This window comes from Colletotrichum gloeosporioides, assembly GCF_011800055.1.
Source record: "Colletotrichum gloeosporioides strain Lc1 chromosome Unknown consensus_7, whole genome shotgun sequence".
NCBI lineage: Eukaryota > Fungi > Ascomycota > Sordariomycetes > Glomerellales > Glomerellaceae > Colletotrichum > Colletotrichum gloeosporioides.
The window spans coordinates 1098213-1120489 of NW_025544652.1; the positions used below are offsets into that span (position 1 = coordinate 1098213).

At 53.4% G+C, this 22277-nt stretch overlaps 7 protein-coding genes across 7 annotated transcripts; 5 read left to right on the forward strand and 2 right to left on the reverse strand.

The window, feature by feature from the left end:
* Positions 1-536: 536 nt before the first annotated feature.
* Positions 537-5130, reverse strand: GCG54_00001710 (putative ATP-dependent helicase; the record flags this gene model as incomplete). Its single annotated transcript, XM_045401818.1, has 6 exons — positions 537-1119; positions 1170-1608; positions 1662-2496; positions 2547-2766; positions 2816-5012; positions 5061-5130. 6 exons carry the CDS (start codon positions 5128-5130, stop codon positions 537-539), a joined length of 4344 nt encoding a protein of 1447 aa, XP_045270547.1.
* Positions 5131-5797: 667 nt separating this feature from the next.
* GCG54_00001711 (uncharacterized protein) lies at positions 5798-6478 on the forward strand (the record flags this gene model as incomplete). Its single annotated transcript, XM_045401819.1, has 1 exon — positions 5798-6478. The coding sequence occupies one exon, from the start codon at positions 5798-5800 to the stop codon at positions 6476-6478; it is 681 nt and encodes a 226-aa protein (XP_045270548.1).
* Positions 6479-10254: 3776 nt separating this feature from the next.
* Positions 10255-11863, forward strand: GCG54_00001712 (Sugar transporter STL1; the record flags this gene model as incomplete). The annotated part of the gene is made up of 2 exons (XM_045401820.1): positions 10255-11132; positions 11191-11863. 2 exons carry the CDS (start codon positions 10255-10257, stop codon positions 11861-11863), a joined length of 1551 nt encoding a protein of 516 aa, XP_045270549.1.
* A 4214-nt stretch (positions 11864-16077) lies between these two features.
* GCG54_00001713 (uncharacterized protein) lies at positions 16078-16737 on the forward strand (the record flags this gene model as incomplete). Its single annotated transcript, XM_045401821.1, has 2 exons — positions 16078-16249; positions 16316-16737. The coding sequence occupies 2 exons, from the start codon at positions 16078-16080 to the stop codon at positions 16735-16737; spliced, it is 594 nt and encodes a 197-aa protein (XP_045270550.1).
* Positions 16738-18314: 1577 nt separating this feature from the next.
* Positions 18315-19659, forward strand: GCG54_00001714 (uncharacterized protein; the record flags this gene model as incomplete). The annotated part of the gene is made up of 3 exons (XM_045401822.1): positions 18315-18381; positions 18453-18760; positions 18829-19659. 3 exons carry the CDS (start codon positions 18315-18317, stop codon positions 19657-19659), a joined length of 1206 nt encoding a protein of 401 aa, XP_045270551.1.
* Positions 19660-20183: 524 nt separating this feature from the next.
* GCG54_00001715 (uncharacterized protein) lies at positions 20184-20597 on the reverse strand (the record flags this gene model as incomplete). Its single annotated transcript, XM_045401823.1, has 3 exons — positions 20184-20251; positions 20356-20512; positions 20595-20597. 3 exons carry the CDS (start codon positions 20595-20597, stop codon positions 20184-20186), a joined length of 228 nt encoding a protein of 75 aa, XP_045270552.1.
* An 882-nt stretch (positions 20598-21479) lies between these two features.
* Positions 21480-21856, forward strand: GCG54_00001716 (uncharacterized protein; the record flags this gene model as incomplete). Its single annotated transcript, XM_045401824.1, has 2 exons — positions 21480-21608; positions 21677-21856. The coding sequence occupies 2 exons, from the start codon at positions 21480-21482 to the stop codon at positions 21854-21856; spliced, it is 309 nt and encodes a 102-aa protein (XP_045270553.1).
* Positions 21857-22277: the final 421 nt, after the last annotated feature.

The following is a 22277-nucleotide window of genomic DNA, read 5'->3' on the forward strand; positions in this document are numbered from 1 at the left end:
TGGGTCCCCTGAACCCCTGAACCCTTGCGCTTTGTTACCGCCCCAGAGCGGACCAAGCTGCAGTCTTCAGCAGTTCGGCTTTCTTTTTGACAATCTTTTTGACAAAGAACGAAGCATGGGAACGGTACTGCTTTCATGCTTCACTGCCCCGCTACAACGCTACTAGAATGAAAGTAGGATAGTATTAGACGTGAACTTTCTTGTTCCAAGAATGCAACCGAAAATCAAGACTCGTGGAATGTATTGAGCTTTGATTCTACATATTTAGTTCCGCGTTTCGTGAAACCCGGCGGCGACGTGGCATTCGTTTCTTGTTTCTTTGGCCTGAATGCTGTCAACTCCCAGTCCGTTGACTTATCAGGCAATTCTCTACCAAGATGGCTTGGCACATCTGATTATTGCATACCCAGACAGACAAATAAAGTCCAAAATCGCTTCCAATGCTTTCCCGGACGCCATTCAAACACGACCAGGTCTTTATCTCCTCGACAGGCTTCGCAACCTGGTCACCACCAAAGACCAAGTGAAGTCTACATCTAATCCTCTCTACTGTCGGCAATGATGCCTTCCGCCACACTCGCCGTAATGCGTTTAGGAACGCTTCCGAACAAACATTCCCAAAGGTCACCCGCTTCTACCGTTTCTCCCGCATTTTTGTCTTTGCTCATGAGATGATTGAGAGAAGCCGTCTCGAGTTCGAGCGTATTCGCAGCCTCTAGTGTAGGCTCTGCTACCTCGGGGGTGGATTCCTTCCCTTTCCCTTTCGAGTTTTTGCCCATGTGCTCCATCCTCCGTTTGACTGATAGGTTGTAAATGGATTCTTCAACTGACCCTTCAATCAAGTACAACCACACCGTTGTCTCGTGCTTCTGCCCAATTCGGTCGACCCGCGCAATAGCTTGGAGCTCGAGGGCCGTGTTTAGCAATGGTTCGCAGAGGAATACATGGCTCGCGTTTACCAAGTTGAGACCGCTAGACTGTGCCCGTCCGTGGAGCATAAATATTTCAATGCCCGGATCTTCCTTGAATCTCTGGATCCCGGTTGACGAGTCAATGGACGCGAAGCCTATCTTGTAGCGGAAGAACGCGGCGCTCAGGACGCCCAAGAAACTGCGGTATCTGTACAAATGGTAAGCATGCTGTTTCCTAGGGAATGTTGTGCGGCATACTGAGTAAAAATAATCGATTTGGCACCGGGATCGGTCTTCCTCAGCCAGATGATATGGCGCACGATCGAGTCCACTTTGCTGCCATACGATAGGCCCGCTAACTCGATATCCTTGATTTGAGCAATCTTCTCAGAGCCAAATTGTGAGTAAATGCCATTGGTTTTTGCGTTCTTGTCTTTGGGCTCATGCGATGTCGATGTTGTCGTTTCTTCGAGCAACTTGACCTCTCTCGGTTTCAACGTGATGTCGTGAAGCTCAGTAAGTCTCAACTTTCGCTTGCACATTGGGCAGTTATGATGTGCCCGATACCACTGTTTTATACAGTCTTTACAGAACTGGTGGCCACAGACAGTAAGGACACCGATCGTGAATGATGACTGGCAAATGATGCACATCCGGGGCTCGTTTGACTGTGTCCCGGCTTCCTTCAGGTTGAGCACTGGAGACGCATGAATCAGTACAATGCAACCGCGCGATGGAGGCGGTACTCACAGTATCTGTGTTTTGCCCTTGCGGCGTCGAACTTTTGACGGGCTTGATCCTCATTGACCTTGCATGAATCAATGGCTTGCTGGTTGTTGGGGCCCTCGTACGGGGCCACACTGTCGGACACGGCCTGTAACTGTCGATAATACTCGACTCTGGCATTCATGGCACTCGTGAACCTGTCCATCTCCCGCTCGAGCGCCGTCGCGGCCTTGGTCTGCGCGGTGATATGTGCCTGAGTTTCTCTAATCTGCCTGACAACGATTTCACGCTCAACGCTCGCGCGCCCATCGCCGTCCTGCGGCAACCGCGAGGCGATCGCTCGAAGCTCGGCAATGGCGCCTCGTACTGAACCATGCCGATCTCTGTCTGGCCTGACCTTGTCTCTGAGTTGGTGAAGAGCTATCATTTGCTCCGGGGCCGGACCCTCATCCGCCTTGGCAGTTATCAGTGAGACCTTCGTCTCGTGCTTCACGAGCGCATTTTCGAGACCCGAAATCGCATCCTGACGATCAGCAACAGCCGCACGTAGCACTTGTACGTATACGATGAGTTCTTCTTGGGTCTTTGTAGAGTCTGTGAACTCTTCACCCGTGTTTTCGACCTCAGCTTCCTCGTCGATCAGTGGCTGGGAAAGTAGCCTAATGACGGCTTCTCTCCACTCGTCAATGATGTTCGCTTGTTCATTGAGGACACCATAGAGCTCTTCGAGCTTTTCAAGGGCACCTGCGCTCTCCAAGCCCTTGTTCAAGTTGACTGCAAGCTCCGGTATGTCCACGAACGTTTGTGATTGAGCCTGCCGTCCTAGCTTATTGACCAGTGACATGGCCTTTGCATGACTCTGCAGCCCAGTTAGTGGATGAAGACAAACAATATCACGCGAAAGCGTACTTCGGACAGAATCTCTCGACGAATTTCCTGGGCTTTGCTGTATTCGGAATCTTCTAATTGCTGCAATTTCTTGTGGTCATCAGATTCCGGCTCTGTGAGGTCGCTGTTTGACTTAATTTGGAAGAACGCATTGGCACAAAAGAAGGTTGCTTTATGCAGGATTTCCAACGCATGGCGAAGTCTCGTTCGAGCCTCGCCAACGCGGCCTACTCCCGAGAGACTAGAAGGGTTAGAAAGGGCGGAAAACAATCATGGTCTTCAAGACTTACTCGTCCGTTTCCTCGGTATCATCTTCGTCAGAGGGAAAGTCAACTATCGAATCCTGATTTGAGCCGGAAGACCTCAACTCTTTCAGCGCGTCTTCTGCCTCTTCTCGGCACTCCGAAACAAGGACTGAAGCATCTTTCTTGACCTTTCCCCATATTTCCAGGGCCTCCTTCACTCTCGGACCATTCTCTAACATTTGGCCGCGAAGAAGACGTGCCTGAAAGTATGCTCTTTGCTCAGTTCGGATATCGTTGTCGCCCTGCTCAAGCATAGCGTCTAATACTTCGTCGACCGTCCGCATGGGACCGACCTTTCTTCCATTTCCTCGTCGTTGAACAATCTCAGGATGAAGAGTTGCCTGTCGAAGTCGATTGAGCCATGCCCGCATCTCGGTTTCATACTGCTCGAGCTTCCAATCGTTACTGGAGGGATTGCCGGCCATATCCAGGCCGCAGTTTCGGGTCATGTTTCTGAACATCTCGCCATAGTACTGTTCCTCGACGGCTGTGAACGGTAAAGTTATCACAAATCGCTTCTGCGGTGGCACAGCAATCTCATGCCTGACGAGCTGCTTTGTGTGCCGTAGAGCGATGGAGGCGAATAGTGATCGGAAGAGGGGCTTGTGAGAGTCCGTCAAGGCTTTCCAAGCTGGCGCATAGGAGGCGTAGGGCTCATAACGCAAGAAGTTGAGAAGACCAAACAGATCTTTAACGTCGTTCTTGACTGGGGTTCCTGTTACGCCCCAAGCATTGACTCGAGGTATGACTTTGGCGACCGCAGCAGCACCTGTAACACCACTCTCGATCATCTGGGCTTCGTCAAGACAGATTCGCCACCAAAGCATCTGCGTAAGTGGAGACGCAGGTCTCTCGTACTTCCTCTCTTGTCTTCGGGATCTCTCAGGTGGTTTGATGGCGTAGTGAAGCTCAGAAGTTAGGATGGAGTAGGTAGTTACGATAATGTCGTGAGCTGCCAGATCTTTGCGGAGCAGCTCTTCGTTCTCAAAACCCACATTCTTGCGGCCGGGATAGTATTTGACTCGGAGATGAGGCGCGTGCTGTTGAATCTCCGACATCCATTGCTCTTTCAGTGAGCTGGGTGAGACAATGAGCGTTGCGCCCGTGGCGAGGAGTTCTTCTCCCTCCCCAGTGACGACCGCATTGCCTTCGCCATCTGGCCGACGATGGAGCGCGATCAGACCAATAACCTCAAGGGTTTTTCCAAGACCCATTTCCTCAGCAAGAATGCCACCCCTGACATATTGTTCCGCCTGCTGGAAGGGCGTAAGATCGCTGGTGACAACATGATACACGTGGCTGACATAAAAGTCTCTGCCGAGTGCGTCTTGTGTCTTGCGAAAAGTGAGCGCATTATCAAGATCCTTGGAAGCCGGGAAATCTTCGATAAGTCCGACCGAACTCCCATCAGGCGAATTCTTCCAGCAGACGCCCTCTCGCTTCAAAAGCCAGTTGAGAGTTCGTTTCTGATAAGGATATAATGATGCCGTCAGTTCCGGAACATCGATTGTGAGGCCATTCTCATCGTCAGAGGGAGGAACGTGCGCCGCTTCGTAGAAGTCGAGCGGCGACCAACTCTGCCTCCCGGATGCAATGATATTAGAGCCATCGGACAAGAAGGTATCGAGGATCTTATGGCTTTGTTTTCTCTCGAACGTTGAACGCAGTCGGCTATAGGGTGTTCTTGTCTCGTTCCAGTGTAGACAGAAGCGGAACTCTAACTGGAGGTGATCTCCCAGTGTGGAGATGGCCACATCGAGCGACACCCATATTTCGCCCTCCTCACTTGACTCCTTCCACTTACCGCTGTTGAAAAGGCTCAAGCACGTTGATAAGCGCCGAGACACTGCGTTCGGATGGACCGGTACGACTGCGTGTATTGGAGCCCCAGACTTGGCGCGAGATGCAATGATCAATTCTTTGCCATGTCTCTCTCCAACATGCAGGAGGGGGCCAACATTGCGGTAAATGGTTGACTGTTTCGATGAGTCGGAAAGCAGTTCCCTTGGGTATTTCCGCGCAACTTCTAGAGATTCCTTTCCTACAAGTAGCGCTTTAATGTCGCTGTTGGATCTTTTAACTCGTTTAGCTGCAGGTTCGTCTGTCTCTTGGGTCTCTGGCAGTGTTTCGTGATCGGCGAGGTGCGCACGCAGTTGATCAATGAAATGGGCAGGCCATTGTTCTTTCGATGTCAGCTCATCAAGACCCCTATTCGGAAGAAAAGAATTACCATGAAAATCGACAGTGGATGTCACTGGGATCGGCTTGCCGCGGCGTGCGGTCTGCTTTGTGCGACCCATGTTGAACAGCCCCTGCAGAATGTCTGAATGCCTTTGTGACGTCTTGTCAATGCGCAATGGACATATTGAGCTTTTGATCGCTCAGGACGAGCGACATGAAGATGAGAAATTTGGAGGCAACAGAGAGAAGAACAAAAGGTCCCGATTAGAGGGAAGGGGCTGTTGGCGCAAACCTGAGGTGGGAGGAAGCAGCTCCCCTCGATAAGGATGGTGTAGGTAGCTTAATCGATAAGCGGCAGGCAGAGAAAGGCAGACTCAGGTCGCGTCGCATCCTGCGTCGCCTAATGCTTAGCGCGACGGATCGCGGGGCACTGCCAATTCAGCGGAGGCCACCCTGGCTGGCGAACCACAAAAGCGTGGGCGTTGCGCTAGACCACAACAAGAAGGCGGTAAACAGGCACAGACAGAGAAACTCAGACCACTCAATTCTCGTCCAATGGGACGATTATGTAAGTCAAAATTATCGAGCGTTAGCGCCTGGCAGAGCAAAAATTGGAGGCAAGTTGAGTAACATCGCGAAATTTCAATACCTCGACGACAGCTACGTGCAAGCTTGTAAAAAGCCAATTGTCTGGCTTGAGAAGCTCATAAGCTCACACTGTATGTTTACATGCCTTGTGAACACCTCAGAAACCGCCATTGGTACTGACATGTGCCCTAGGTCAACATGAGGGCATCTCGGTTCCAGCAGTTCCTGAGTCCTTTCCTCCGCAAGGCCCCCGTCGCCCCGACATGCCAGACGAGGTGGCTTCATAAAACCAGAGAAGCCCCGCCGATTCCGTCGCCGATACCTCTCATTCCCGATGTTGAGACCTTGTTGAAGGTCGTCGGCCGCGGCCTCAACCAGCACCTCGACAAGTTCCCCACATGGGATGCTCTGTTCTCCCTCACATCGCTACAGCTCCGAGAGCTTGGCCTCGAGCCACCAAGGGAACGACGATACCTCCTCTCATGGCTGGATAGATACAGGAAGGGCGCATTTGGCCCTGGCGGCGATTTCAAATATGTCGAGAGTGGGGAGGCCATCTTGAAGGTCGTCCGAGACCCCGCGACAGACAAGAAGATTGTCGTCAACGTGCCGGCGGACGCCGACGTGAGCAGCCTGCAAATCGCTCAACTCACAAAGCCTACGGGCTACACAGTGCGCGGCGCAAACACGATTTCTGGCCCTCATGCCCTGCCTCTACCGGGCGGCGAGGGAGCTCGTGTGGTTGTGGCGGAGGGTATGTGGGAGCACAAGCAGGGTCACAAGGTTGATGGTGGTGAACGCAGGAGGGGTGAGGTTCGCTTCAAGAAGCGCATCGCAGCGCGTAAGGCAGAGAGGGAGGCTGCCGCTGGTCTACGATAAAATCCTCGAAGCGTTCAAGCATGCCGCCCGTTCTACAGCCTCCTGCCGCTTTGACACCAGCAACTGTACTATATTAGTAGATCTTGTACGATACGAGGTCCAAAAAAATGGGAAGGCAATCATCAATGAACTGGACATGCCACAGCTGAGTTTCTCGATATCTTTTTCAGCCCGCCTTGCTATTATTAGCGCGACGTATGTCGTGACGCCCATCAGCTTCACCAAGGACTGACGATGAGGGGCTTGCCATCTGATTCGTCAGTGTGCGTCTTTTATTTAGTCCATGTGTTAGATAACACGAGGCATACCTGGTTTTAGCCGCATATGAAATCATTCACTATTATCAGATACAGAGTCCCAACAATGCGCAGAGAACGCCATCGGCGTGAGTTCAGACTGCCCGGAGGATGCACAGTAAGGACTTCTCCGACCACCCCACCCCGCGAAGGGCGTAACCGCGATAGACGGGAGGCTATCAAGGATCTCGTACAACAACAGCTAAATTTGTAGCTCCAAGAGGGCTGTCGCGGAGATACCGAGCTAAAGCATCTGTTCGGTCCATGGCATCCCTCATTTCACAGGCAAGGTGGAAGGGAAGACCCCTAGCAGCACTTTGGACCAGATTGCCGGGCTGGTGGGTGTACAGAGCGGCAGATCAGCGAGAAGGCCAAGCGGACGAATCTAGGCATAACCTTGAATGCCGCCGCGGCCTGTCAGGCAAGACGGGTAGGTAGCTCGGTGGAGTTGTGAGGAAAGTCGGGGGAATGTTGAAGCTGCTTACATCCCAAGTCTTGGCAGTGGAGGCTCACTCTACAGAGCCCAGACTAGACCAGAGAAGCATATCCGCGTGAACTTTCTCGCGCGGGACGAGAAAAAATTTCATCCAAAGACGGGCAACCGGAAGAGATGTACATCCTGTAGATGTACGGACTGACATGGTTGCTGCGCGCTTGCTTGTAGCGACCATGCGCCAACACTCAGCCCGGAAATTTTTATACGATTGAAATACAGTTGAGGATGTTCCTTTAAGGTACTCGGGATCAAAAAGCTTGAAACAACAGCGGTCATCACCAGGGCTCCCATCCAGTCTACATGAAGGCCCGAAAAGAAAGTTTCTATAAGCTTTGACTAAGGACACTCGCAAGGCCGCCCATTCAACTCAAGATTCCACTTCCTGGTGGCTGCCGTTCCAGCGGACCGTCCCTACTCGGGGGCTGACGGAAACACCAAATACCAGCGTATGTTCAAACTTGCTGCCGGTGATCCTTCTTGCCACAGGTTTGGTTACAAGATGACAATAGGCTGTTAGAAATTGACTCAAAACCCATCGCGTGGCGCTGCCATCGCACCCTCAGGTCTCAGTATCTAAAGTCCTATGTGAACAGGATACTTAGTCTACCAGGTCCATTCGCCTGTTGGCAGCACAGTGCTTCAACTTAGCACATAGGTAGGACTGTGAAGTGCATTTCTTCCCACTTCTCTCGTCTCTGGAAACTCTAGCGACGCCACTCCCCCGGAGCGAGGCAGAATCGATGCTCAAGTATGCCAGCCACCAGCCATGTATGGCTGCAGGTATGTGTTCAGCCATCCCGCCTTGAGACCATCGCTCGCATGCGGTGAGAAGCGCCACCAGGGTCAGACAAATCATGGAGTGGATTGCTAACGCGCGACGTTGATGAAATTTCTCTTGCATACGCCTACCCATATTGGTTGCATTTGTCGTGGCAGGTGGTCTTGTGAGTCACCATCAATAGTGAGGGTCCACATGTAGCTGAGGCCTTAGAGTCCCGTCATTCCAAACTGAGTCTTTCCACGCATGTCGGGGTGCGGAAGCCTAGACTTCACACGATGCAGGCGCGTGAAAAGGCAAGGCCTACATGAGATGAAGTGATCAGCACCAGCGCAAGCAGCCGTCGACAGCAAATCTCGGCGCTTTGAAACGAGGCTGGTGGCGATGGTGTGCAACCATAATCCCAATTCTGGGGGACGGTATGTGTTGACCATCGTCCCAACGGCGATGTCAAGGCCCGGCAGCCGGACGGCGGCGCAGCTCGAAGGGCGTCAACTCACAGCAATCCTCTTCCCCCTCCCCATACGTAGGGTCTGCAGCACAAACACGCCCTCTGCGTAAGGTAACGGTGACCTGACACCTACCTGCGTCACTGGCAGGCACCCGACCACCATCATGGATGCCTTGTCTGGAACAGCCCTGGATGGGTTGTCGCGAATTTGGCGGACCGCCAAGCGAGATGTTCATTCCAGGTTAGCGTCCTTGCCATCCTAGCAGACCCCGTACCTTAACCCCGGACTTTCTCTGGCACGGCACGGGAGTACAAAGTTCCTCCCCCGGTCCCGGGCTGGGAATTGGCCGTTGCTGCGCCCGGACGCTCGACTGAGCCTCAAAAAAGCTTGCCGCGCTCTTGGCAGACAGCCAAGCACTTGGATCATTGGCAACCCAACCGCACTTGCCTTTCCAAGCCGCTTGCCGCTCCGAATTGCAGATCGCTCACAATGTTGCGAGAACAACGACAGAAGTCTTGTTGGAGCGTTCAATGTGCTTCACGAACCAGGTGAAAGTCGAAGCGTATTGTTTTGATGTGATTTCCAGTAGCGGACTTACAAAAGACCACGGACAAGCGTTTACAACGGCGGGCTTGAAAAACACCGCGGACAAGAGCGACTCGCGCTTTTGCTCCCGCGCCCTCTCCACCGAAATGGGTCGAGAACAATGCTCCGTGGCGAGTCCGTCAACAACAAGCAGACCGGAACTCTCGAGGGGGTAAGCAGGGAGGCTACGTCTCCTGCAGCCCAACTGCGGGTTCTCACATTGGTCTCAAAGATCAGCGTCCGGTCGTCGCGCGTCACGATTCATATATGAAGACGTGTGCATTGCTCTCCCGAAGTTCCGATGCTGCTGGATACTCATACAGGATGGACATTCCCTACTCAAGATGCCGCGATGCCGATGCAGACACCTCTGCTTGGTCGGCCAAACGATGGTTGTGTTTGGTAAGCTAGAGGCGTCCTGGGCTTCTTGGGTCCATGCCTAGTCACTCTCATCGCATACGACGCAGACTCCGTGGCCGAGCCTGTGAAGCCAGTCGATGCCCTGGTAAACATCAGCTCGCCAAGCTGTGGGAAGCTCGTCATAGGCACCGGACATAATTCATATATGGGTAATCTCACCACTTCGATATTGGCACACCTTGGCGGAGGGGCAAGTTGGCAGCGCGGCTCTTAGCCAGCATCGCCAATCAGAGTTGAGATGATTGGTCTGCATTCTAATCTATGCGACCCTGCATCACCTCCGGACCAGTTCCGCTCTGCTCCAGATTTCGCAAACGGGAAGTTAAGAAGAATCCGGCATGTCAATTCCGGGGGAGGACTGTCGGTATCGTATGAGAGAAGCAGCAATTCCTTTGAGAAACGGTTGAGTCGGAAGATCTCCCCAGGGCGGGCAGGCTATCTGGGTCCATCCCATCCCCCGTCGGCCTGGCCCCACGCCTCCGCGTCTGCCTCCATGGGGGACCACGGAAGGGATTGGGTACCTCCGCAATCCTCCCACACCCGGCTCCATAAGCACCCCGAGCTCCATGATGGAGTTATCTATTCCCCTCGTGGAGCATGGAGCTAACGCCCACGGGGAAGAGACAGGCTAAAAAGCTGGCCTCTTGCCCGATCCCAAGGGCCAAGAAGAAACTTTCAACTCTGCGTCTTTCTTCTTTCCGTCCTGTCTTTCCAACCCAGTCTGCGTGATCTGGTGCATCGCGAAAATCATGGGCTCCAAGAAGTACTTTGGCCTTACGGGCGATGCCCTCAACACCCTCAGAATCATCCTCATCATTGCACCCAGTTTCATTCTTTACGGCTACAACATCGGTGTGGTCGGCGGTCTGCTCACCGAGGAGGACTGGGTCAAGACCTTTCCCCAAATCGATACTGTCAACACATCCGGCGCAGAGAAATCTCGAAACTCGACACTACAAGGATTCATCGTTGCTACCTTCACCATCGGCGCTACGATCGGCTCTCTTTCATGCTCCTGGACCGGCGATATCTATGGACGTCGAAACATCATCTTCTTCTCTGGTGTTCTCACCTTGATCGGTGAAGCCCTGATGTGTTCTGCTTTCGGTCTGCCTCAGTTCACTATTGGTCGTGTCATTTGTGGTCTTGGTATTGGTCAACTCAGCTCGATTGTGCCCGTCTGGCAGTCCGAAACGTCCGCCGCAGCCAACCGTGGCCGTCAGGTTGTCATGTCAGGATGCTTCATGTGCGTCGGGTATATGCTTGAGTCTTGGATCGACTTCGGCTTCTTCCAATTCCACTCGGGCCCAATCACGTGGCGTCCGCCTCTAGCCATCGCCTGCTTCTTTTCGATCGTCCTCATGGTCTCCATCTACTTCTTCCCAGAGTCGCCCCGATGGCTGGTTATGAAGGGCCGCTCTGAACAAGCACGATCTGTCATTGCAGTGTTAAAGTCGCTGCCGGAGGACTCTCTCGAAGTGCAGGCCGAATTGTCCGGCATCGAGTACTCTCTTGAGGAAACGAAGGGTACTGCGGTCTCAATGAAGGATATGCTGAAGAATGGCGAAGACAAGCTGTTGTATCGCTTTTTGCTTTGCATGGGTCTCCAGTTCTACCAGCAGATGTGGTATGTACTCACAATGTGCTTTTCTTCTGGGATAAACAGCGACTAATATAAGACACAGTGGTTCCAACTTGGTCAGCGTTTACGCGCCGATTCTCTTCCAGCAAAATCTGGGCATGTCCAGCCAACAATCTCGCATCATGTCGGGCGGCACCCTCACCTGGAAGTTCCTTGCCTCTTTCATCGCCTTCTTCACCATCGATCGTTTCGGCCGTCGGGCTGCCTTCATTGTCAGTGGTAGTGGCATGTCCGTTTGTATGGTTGCCCTCGCTGTGTCCACGTCCTTTGGTAAGGACAACTATGCCGCGCAAATTTCTGCCGCCTTTTGGATCTTCCTCTACAACACTTGGATCCCGATTGGCCTCATGGGAGCCAACTATCTCTATTGTACCGAGGTCGCCCCCTTGCGCCTGCGCATGGCCATGTCCTCCATTTCGACCGCCAACCACTGGCTGTTCAACTTCCTGGTCATCATGGTCACACCCGTGGCAATCAACAGCATCGGGTACCAGTATTACATTGTTTACGCCGTCATCGCCTTCACCTTTCCCATCGTGGTTTGGATGTGGTTTCCCGAGACAACAGGCCGCAACCTTGAAGAGATTGACCTTCTGTTCCGAGAGTCGCCTTCGATCTGGGCTACGGTCAAATATGCCAAGACTCGGCCCATTGCCATGCCGCAGGAATTCAGGTCAGAGAAGGACGAGAAGGCAGCACACCTAGAGGAGGCATAAGCAATTGTGCACAGCATGGCTCGTCCCAAGTGCGGTCCGCCTTACCTGCGCTTTGTGGACATGACCTCCGCGTAGTACCCAAATAATTATTGCTCATGTGCAACATGTATCAGAATACCTGATAGGATAGACATGGATGGATAAGAAAGACAATGACTACATACAAGTTCAATGCCTAAACCCTCTTCTGCAACCCGCACCTACTACGAACCAAGGCATCGGACGTACCAGTATCAGTGCGTTCACAGAACAACACTATTTTGCCAGGTAATTGTGTGCAAGGTGGTACCCCAGGCTCCTAGGGGTGGCCTCAATTCTTGACGTATGGTCGAATTCAAAGCAGCGACGGTTCGGGCTGAACACATGCGACTTAGCAGTATGCCGTGAGCAACATGAACCCTGTAAAGTATTGATGGGTTGGTTGGGTGGGATTTGAACAAAGTTACGAGATGGATGCTTTCTAAATTAGGATTCTCCTTGATTGGATGGGATGAACTGCTCACACACACTCGCCCACCATGTTGGAGTTGTGCTGCCGTTGCGTCCAATGGGCGAAGTCCAACGTTTAAGCTTCGGCGAGAAGCAACCGAAGATGAACCGTCCCGACCCATGGGTTCCATCTGGTTAGGCAGGTAACTCATGGTGTCCTCACTTCGCCAACTCGCACCTGGCTTGGCCCCCATACTTGCCGACGCAACCCAACCCAATACAACAACGACTACACCCTCTCCCCCAACAACCTTCTCGCGGAGATACGCCTTCGCATGTATGGCAAAAGAACGGAAATTCAAGAACAACCAGCTTACATCACGATACCTCTACATCGTCGGCAACCTCTTCGCTCGACGATGTCACTCCTCAAACACCTGGTCAGAGTTGGGGCGAGACGGGTACCGTAACCGCGGTCTCATTCATCAACATGGCGCGTCGCGACGGCATTGCCGCGACCTGAACTTGACATTCCACCAAGTTTAGGCAGAGATCCTTGCCTGACATCTACCATTGGGTATGACTGCGATGCGTCAGATACTCGCCGTTTGAGATCAATGAAATGCAGCCACGCGTGCTGTTCCTCAACTGTCCCGGGCTACGTCAGATCCAATCTTGAATCCGCTTCTTCTCGTCGCAACGACCATTGTTAGCGAGTGTCCTTTGCCGGTGGCGTTTTCCCAAGACAGTCCCAATTAGGCAGCCAGGCAGACGCCACAATCCATCGACCTCGTGAAACCTCACCAAGCCACTGACTTTGCTCAAATCAAAACGGCATTACATGCCAACCACAACCTCGCGCCAACCCGTGTGTGCGATTTCTTCAGGGTTGCTTGATAAGAAGTCTCGTACCCAAGGAACTTCAGCGTGGTCCTGGAGACTCAGCTGAAAAGCTAGTTCCATGAATACCTTCTTGGCGCTGGGTGGCTGTTCCTCCGTGAGAATGCAGGTTCAACCATGCAGGAATGTCACTTAGATTCGCTGGATGGTGCTTCCTTCCCTAGTCAAGTCAGCGAGGGCTAGGGCGCCATGCAGCAATGAGCATCTCCGTGGGAGCGGCGTGTTCGAAGCTGCCGCGAACCCCACGCTATCGACGGGCTGTGCTGGAGTTGTCCCTTGATGAGGCTAAGCGACGGGTGTCTGCAGTTCTGACCACAAGTCCAAACATCAACCCCCTTCGCCAAACCTCCGCAACATTACTCTAAGAGCTCGCACTGTGTGCCAGCCTAGGACTTTTCTTACGGGCACCTGATGTCGCAGACAAGGAAAAACGGCAACTCTCAAGCAGTCTCTCGATTCAATCGCCCCGTTGTTGCTTCACCGTAGCCAGGGCAATGCCCGGCATTCGTGGTCACGAGAGCGTCGAAAAGCAAGGCAAAGGAGCCGGATATTTACGCGCGGTTTCTTGTCGGATCGGGTCCAACCGAGTGTTTTTCGTCCACTCAGCACGAGCGGAAATTGGCGACGGGCACGAAGCGAGCCGGGAGACCAAAGAGGAAATTTCTGGGCCTATCAATAAGCTTAAACGTCGCGGTCCCACTTGCTCGGAATGTTTCGCTCTCTTCCACCTTCCACAGACCAAACCTCGACCTGGGACTTTCGGACGGCGGACGGCGGGAGGATCGAACCCACCACCTGGCCACGAATCAGCACGGAACAGAAAACCGGAGCCGGTCGATGAGTCAACCTGGCCGTCTTGCCGGGTCGCTCTCCACTAGAGCAAAAGGCGACGCCATGGTCTTGCGGCGGGGTGTCCGCCGGTTCGTAATCGTCCACGCACGTTGAACATGGGAGCCAATTTCCACGGGGCATGTATACTGTCATCTGCAGGGTTGAGCTAGGACTCACCGATCACCTGTCGCATGACACCCTCCTATCCATGTCCCAACCATTTGGACACGCCGCGCATGCGAGCAACGTCGGTAATGCTGCCAAACTTCATCGACAGAGAGCCTTGCCGGCGGGCGCAATTGTCAATTGTCCAGGAATGAGAGTGTGCATGCTCTTGGAGGCGTCAGATCAAAGGTGCATCAAATGCACTGCATGCGCATCGCTTCTGCGTGTTGTGTGTGTGCAGACAGCACGGATGGCAGCCATTAGGTTCGGTCTCGACTTGCATGGGCAAATACACAGAGGAGACGGCCACTAGCTAAGCTAGATGCAGGACCGAACCCCTGGTCAACCCACGTCAGGCACGACATGCGATGCCGTTCATTGGGCATTCCTAATCGACCTAGGGCTGAAGGCAAACAGGGTCCCAAGCGTCGTGTACCCATCGATATCCAGCTTTTTGCCAAGAACGGCCGCCGTCAGATCCTTCTTTGCCTCGAAAGTTGGTGTCTTTTGTTGGGGCCGCTTCATAAGCTATGGTCCACCAGACTGCTGTCGGTGTGCAGTTGGGTACGTTACGTGGGTGTTCATCGGCTACGAATGCCCTTACGTATCAGCTTCATCAGACTCCTCGTTAAGAGCATGATATACGATGGATGCGATCGCAACCAGGTTAGCCTCATCGGAGGGCCCACCCTCCCGATACACCTCTGACCGCCCCGCCCCGGCTCGCCCACCGTGACAACCCGGTCTCAACTCCATTGCCATGGTCAACTGGCGGAAACAGTGCCCGCCGTTCGCCCCGGTTTCCCCTCGTCCAGCTCTAGGGCCGTCCCGTTTGGGGAAGCCAACCGCGCTGTGAAGTCAACGGCGCAGCCACGGGACACGCTGCCGGCGTCTCAGTGCGGGAATAATTGGAAAGCTTCCAAAAGCCCCCCTGTATTATTTTTTGTCTCTTAGTTGTGTCTGTCTTGGCTGGTCGTATTTCGCTTTCGAGGCCACAACATGTCCGTCACATGGAACCCTGGCCTTGTTGTCCTCCAAGACAACCCCGGTGAGATGTTTCGAACATTGGGCGAACTCTCCCACACCCCTTGCGGCAGCCGGAGTATACCCACCCTCATCGTCCCCATGCTCGCGATCCGGCGCTTCGTTCCCAAAACCCCATCATCTACCGGGGGTAGCTGTCTGTCATCTGCGTCCACCACACTAGTTACCCGTTGTCGACGTACTCAGCTCTCGTCACCCATACACATCAGGAACATATCCTTCGTTGCTACACACCCCTCCATCAACTCAATATGGCTTTGACTACTACACCCTGCCCATCTATACCTTGTCTTCCGTTCCTTGGCAGATATGGCACTGTGGACTCGAGTGCCGACCCTGCCTCTTTTCGCGTAAGGTATTTTGCAGATGTCAGTTTCTGCGTCACGACGCGGAAGCCACGGGCAACTGACCCCGTTGCCGTTTTCAAGTCTGCCCCATCCGCCGCGTGAGGCTTTCCAGGTTCTCCCGCTGCTGGTGGGTGATCCCGGCATTGCGTAGGCATCTGTGCTACATCTCTGGAGCAGCAGCCTGGTTGATGTTGGTGTTGCGGAGTCTATTATAAAGAGATGTTGTGCTGGCTCGACAAACGTCTCGTTCATCGAAACATTCTACTTCAAACCACTCGAGCTCTGCTCAGACACCTACCATCTCATCCCTTCGTTGATTATATTCGATCAAAAGCAATTGCCTCTTCAGTTTCTGCCAATTTAAGACCGCGAAGAGCTGGCCATCTCGTCATCATTTCTCCTTTGCAGCATACTGTTTGGTCCTGGCTTTGGGCAGCAGGAGTGGAGTCCTCGAGCTACAGCACATAAACTTGCTTCCCCTATTCAACGAGACCTGCCATGTCATCAAAATCGTCAAAGCACTCGTCAGAGTCAAGCTCCAAGCACCACTCCTCACATTCACACTCAAAGTCCAAGTCAAAATCTTCACCCAAGACCGACGACTGGACAGACATCACGGACCCGGAAGAGCGCCGCCGCGTCCAGAACCGTCTTGCTCAACGCAAGTTTCGTATGTCTTCCCCCCAAGAGGCCCCTCTCCGACTTCAGAAAGAAATTTACTGACTCGCGTAAACAGGCAAGAAGAACCAGGATAGCAAGGAAAAGGCCACCCGGGACACGCAGAACGAGGAAAACGCCCACAGGTCCTACGTCGTCTCGTCGCCGGACAACCTGGAGCCCGAAGAGGAGTACTTGCCTTGGGGCAGCATCAACATCAGACATGTCGTGTCGAGGGGCCACGAGCACGAGAGTCGCCGAGGCAGCGGGCGTGGCGAGTACGTGAACGAAGACACACAGTACACCACCACGTACGGCAACAACTACACAGCGAGCTACACCCAGCCGCCCAGTCACGGAAGCAGCGGCGGGGAGGAGTACCACTACGATGAAGAGCCGTACTACTACGACTATGATCAGAGCGGCAGTCAGAGCCAGGGGCAGAGCTACTATCAGAGGTATGAACTGCAGTCCTCCTCGAATGTGTCTACAGACAGCTAACGTTCGAACAGGAACTGAAGAAGCTAAGACGTGGAGTTGTCTCGAAAGATACCCAATGGCCCATATTGTTTTCTGGGCTTGTAGCCCAAATGGAGCCTCTCCTCTCTAATGCCTTCTCTCACCTCTCACGAAGTTACGAAACAGGGATAAACAAGGCGGAGACACATGTGGGAGAAACGACGTTATTGATTGATTAGCTCGTGTTCTCGAGTGAGCGGGAATATTAATTTTTCTTGGATTTTTCATCATTAGTTTGATCAACTCTTCTCAAGCCTTGTCTTCTTAATCTTTTTGTTTTCACCGTGGGGCATTCATGGGCGGGAAAATAGGGGGCTATACTGGATGGCATCCACACGAAGGGACGATTAAAGAATAACAGACGACCAGCGGAGGAAGTATCTTAGACTTTTACAGCGAAGACGCAATACACACGAAGACAACTCTGCTTCCAAAATATTGAGCTACTTTGCGAATCTAAACATGGGACGGGCTAGCACAGCTACCAAGGACTGCGACGCGCCTACGTCTACAATGTTCTGACCCTAACCCTGGGCGACCATCCAGCCGTTATTGCAACCACCCAGGTCCCAGAGTCACCTATGTCGAGATCACGAAGACTGCCCGCACTGCTGAGACTGCCTAACCTGCCTAAGAATGCCTAGCCACTGCAACCTATCCCCTTACACACGTTGAGATGACGTTGAATCACAGTTGCTCTAGATCTACCCGCAACACGAGGATATTCTGGGTTCTGACCGACATGAGGCCAGTGAAGCTAGCAACCTGCGTGAAACCCACGCACCCGCCGTTCTAAACATAACGCCGAGACATAGCTCTCCCACCGATGAGTCGCCCGGTCTGATGCACTCTCCTATCAGTGTCTACAGGGTTTGGTGTTCATCGTCGCCGAGGAAGGCAAGCGACAGACGCACGGAGAGCGACCCCGGTGCCCAGGCTGCCTTGGCTGAGAGCCGTGTCAGCCCAACCGTCGTGGGAGGCGTTCTGTACTAATGTGAGTGTGAGACGTGCAAGAATCCCACGGATGGGCAAGGTTTCCGATTGGGGAGGGAGACAAGTGAGCGCTCATGGGCTCAAGTGCCAGTCCAGCGCAATTTGTGTGAAAGTGGGAAATACGTCTTTCAACGAAGGAATCAAGCATGAAAGGGTGAATCCACAAGCTGCGATACAGTCTGGGGATACAGTACGTGAGTGTCGACGTAGCTTGCTTGCGTACGTACCTTCGAGAAGAAAAAGAGGGGCACATCCGTTCAGCCCTGTCTCCCGTCTTGCCGGATAAGGAAGGCCAGACATGGTTACGTACCGCCTGGACTTCAATGACACACGGGCCAGCTTCCCCACAGCATCGGCAAGGGTCCAGCGTCGATTATCACTGACCGCCCGGCAGAAACTGGTCTTCCTAGAACTTTTTTTCTGAGCCTGCGTACATCCTCCCCACCGAAACCGATCGCTGTCGGCAGAATTGAAGCCAGAGGATTTCCTTCCTTCGACTGCTTTCTCTTTGATATCGCAAGACCACACACCAATTGTACCTACACTGAAAGGCCAATTGCATCAAGATGACGGCCACCGGGGAAGAAAAGCCGCTGGATTTCGAGGCGCTGAAGCGTCAGGCGGCGGGCAAAGGTAAGACCAACTCCGAACTTGCGCCAGCCAATCTCGTGATCGATAGTGTACTCATCAGCTCCAATGAATAGAGAAAAAGCTCGAGCGTCGACGTGAAATGCGCGAGAAGCGCGCGGCCGCCAGCAAGGAGAAGAAGCTCGCCAAGGCTCAGGCGAAGCGCGAGCGCAAGGCCAACGTCCAGCGCGCAGCGAAATGGAGGGACCCGGTGCGCCAGGCCGCCGACAAGGCCAAGAAGGCTGCGCGCAAAAACAACAAGGACGACAAGCGATTCCACCGCATGCTGAAGCGCGCCGACAAGCTCGAGGCGCAGGCGAAGAAGCTCATGACCGAGGCGGCGAAGGCGCGCGCGCGCCATGCCGTCATGGCCGAGAACAGAGAGGTTAGTGATGGTTGATATGCAGTTTCCAAGAGATGATGGAGCACGAAGCTGACGACTTGGAATTGCAGAAAGCGGCGAAGGAACAGCAGGCTCAGGTCAAGAAGGCCGAGGACGACGACGAGATTATCAAGATCCACGATGACGAGAGCGACGATGACAGCTCTTCTTCCGACTCTTCATCAGACTCCGAATCGGACTCTGACTCTGACTCTGATTCCTCCGACTCTGACTCCGAGGCGGAGGATGTCGAGATGAAGACCGACTCCCCGGACCCGAGCGCACAGCTCCGCGCCGAAAGCGAGGCGAGGGAGCAGATGGAGGTTGACGTGAAGGAAGAGGAGAAGCCCAAGAAAGAGAAGAAGAGCAAGCGCAAGTCGGATGTTGCCGTCGTTAAGGAGGAGGTGAAAGAGGAGAAGGTCGCCGAGGCTGAGACACCCGCCAAGGAGAAGAAGGACAAGAAGAAGGAGAAGAAGGCTAAGAAGGAGGAAGTGGTCGAGGAGGAGCCCAAGAAGAGCAAGAAGTCCGACAAGAAGCGCAAGCGCACAGAAGAGGAGGACGACGAGTCGGACGGTGGTGCTCCTCTCGCCGAAGAGACCCCGAGCAAAAAGGACAAGAAGAAGAAGAAGAAGGCCAAGAAGGAAGAGGAGGAGGAGAAGACCCCTGCGAAAGTCAACGAGGGCGAGGGCTGGGACGTTGATGCTCTTGAGGGAGGTGCCGACCGCCAGCAAAAGTTTATGCGCCTCCTTGGCGGCGGCAAGAAGGGCGCGGCGAGCGCTTCTACGGGCACCAAGAGCAAGCGCGATATCAGCAAGGTCAACAAGGAGCTTGAGCAGCAGTTCAACGCTGGTGTGCACATGAAGTACGACGGTGGTGCTCAGCGTCGCGGTCTTGGCGCTTGAGCACCCTTTTTTAGTAATGGAGCGGCCTCCGATATGTCATACGGTACAAGGACGCGTGATGCGTAGCTGCGGCGTTTTGAGGGTTAAAATACGTACGGTAAAAGCCGACTGGTAGCCAAAAAGTGCTTTCTTCCACTTGGGGAAGTTGTATGCGAATAAAAATAAAATACCATGAAATACATTGCGCCAGACGTTTTTGCTTTCCCTGATAGTGTGTGGTATTTGTACAGACTTGAAGTTCCAGCCATCAATAGGCAGGAGAGACTGTGTATGGGTTCATGTGCCTGAAAAGTAAAAAGCTTCCCCTTTTTTCGTCCTCAACGGCGAAGCGAGTGCGTGTTGTGTGTCCGCAGTCTCCCTTGCGACCCCTTACGCCTGGTGTAGATGGGCAACGACAATCTGCAAGAAAGAACAGTAGATCTTTGCTGCGACGCTTTTCTCCTCTCGCCCCTTATTGACTTTCCCTCAGCCACCGAGGGATGGCCTCTTCCAACTTTGAAACGGGCATGGTGTGGTAGAGTCGTTTAGAAACCGAACATGCGGGAGAGGACCTCGAAGACGATGCCGCCAAAGACGACGAAACCGAGAAGGACTGGATGAGGCCAGACGTTAGCGAAGCTGATGATGTGATGACATAGGCGGGATCGAATTGGCCGCAAGGATTGCTTCGACGCTGATGGGTGCACAACTACTCACTGAGCCAGATGGGAGAAATGGGCGACTTGGGAGTCTCCTTGACGCGCTTCTTGATCTGTTCCTCGGACTTGCCCATGCGGGCTTCGTTGTCCTTGGCGAACTTTGCGTTCGCGCGTCTTTGTTGGGGGGTTTGCGCCTGCACAAAAACCATTGTCAGCTAGCCGTCATCTTGAATCTTTGACATATGTAGAGTTTCGGGAGGATTATATCGTGTGCTGGGATGTTCGGGATCTGCGTACCATTGTGGATTGTATGCGTGTGGTGTGGGTGTTAAGATGGGGAGAGGCGAGAGAAGAGCGGTGATGTCTGGATGCGACTTGTCGTTATTGCAGTCAATCAGCTCGTCTTATGTACTGCAATGATGCGCAATGGCAGGCAACAACGCTGATCGTGTGAGATGTGTTGTTCAATAGATCACGGGCTGGAAGAACGTGTCGAGAGAAGAGCAGGGAAGCCGGTTGAAGGGACAGATTGCGCGAGGGAGCTTTGGCACCTGCAGGTGGTTGAAGCTAATGTACCTACCTCCAATTCGTACAGTGTAATTAAGCGGCAAAACGATGGCCTTGCGACGACGGGCCTGGGAGAGGGGGGACATTACCTTTCGCCCTTCAGGACCTTCCCAAGTGGTCCCGGGCTCTCTCTGCCTTACACCGTCGTACCCACCCCAGTTCGGGACATGTGTCGTCAAAAGGGAATTCAATTACGGGGGGCCACCTGTTCGGTGTCAGGGGTGCCGAGCCCAGCTTTCAGCATCCAATCCAATCCGCCGCTACCGCTACGGCGAGCTTGGGGGCCACATTTCAGGTGTGCGGCGCGAGTTCCTGCCACAGCGGGAACGCGGACACGCGTCTACCAAGTGAGGTAGGTACCTTACCTGAGCGGCCGGGTTATGCGGGGTGGTCGTTGGCGCGCACCGCCACAGATCGGCGCAGCGGCGCATTCAATTGAATCTTTTGACTCCGGGCTGAAGCTGTATTGGGCAACGACAACGGCGATATACTGCACATTTACGACAACGAGAACCGACGACACGGTATCCGACGACGACCCGATTCCAACAAACAAAACAGACTGAGCGGAAGGATATTGGAAGAAGCCGAACACAACCAGAAATCACCACCAACATGGCATCGCGCAACGGCGCAGCGATCCTCAGTAGAGCCCTCCGCGCGCAGCGCACACCACAACTGCCCCGCGCCGCAGCCCGCTTCTACTCAACATCAGAAAGCGGCGAAAAGAGGCCATCGATAGTGGTAAGATTACTTTGCATCGCGCGGCCAGGCCCATTCCCAACTCAGAGCGCTAACACCGTTGCCGACAGGGCACCTTTTACAAAACCTTCACGAGACCCGTCCTCAAAGTTCTCCTTATGGCAACCCTTACATACCAGGTCGCCTACTGGGGCTGGACGACGCTGGAACAGAATGAGATCCGCGAAGAGAAGAAGAAGGAGATTGAGAGCCTCGAGGCCAAGGTCGCCGAACTGCAGACGAGCAAATAGGCGGATGGGAGCAACATCATAAAACCAAAGAGCATCCCTCATAATTATGGTAACTGGTAAGAGGGGAGGAACCCATGCCTGAGTACCTCAGGAATACTCGTCATCACCAGCTGAGAATCTAACATGCCGAGATCAAGAATTCTTGAGTCTATGCAGGACATTCACAGGTCGCAAAGGATCATCACCTTTGTGAATGTGCAAGGTCTGGTCGCATCAGCTTACCCGGCCCGCCCTGAAAAACGGGATAGGTGGCATGACGCAGGTACGACGATACACGACGATGGAGAGGACCAAGGGTATTAAGATATTTCAGTTGTAACTCTTCTATACTGTTGTGTGGATGCCACAGATGGTCTACATATCTCTTGAGCCATTACAGATCCATCAATTTACGCACCTCCCAAACAGACCCATACCTTTC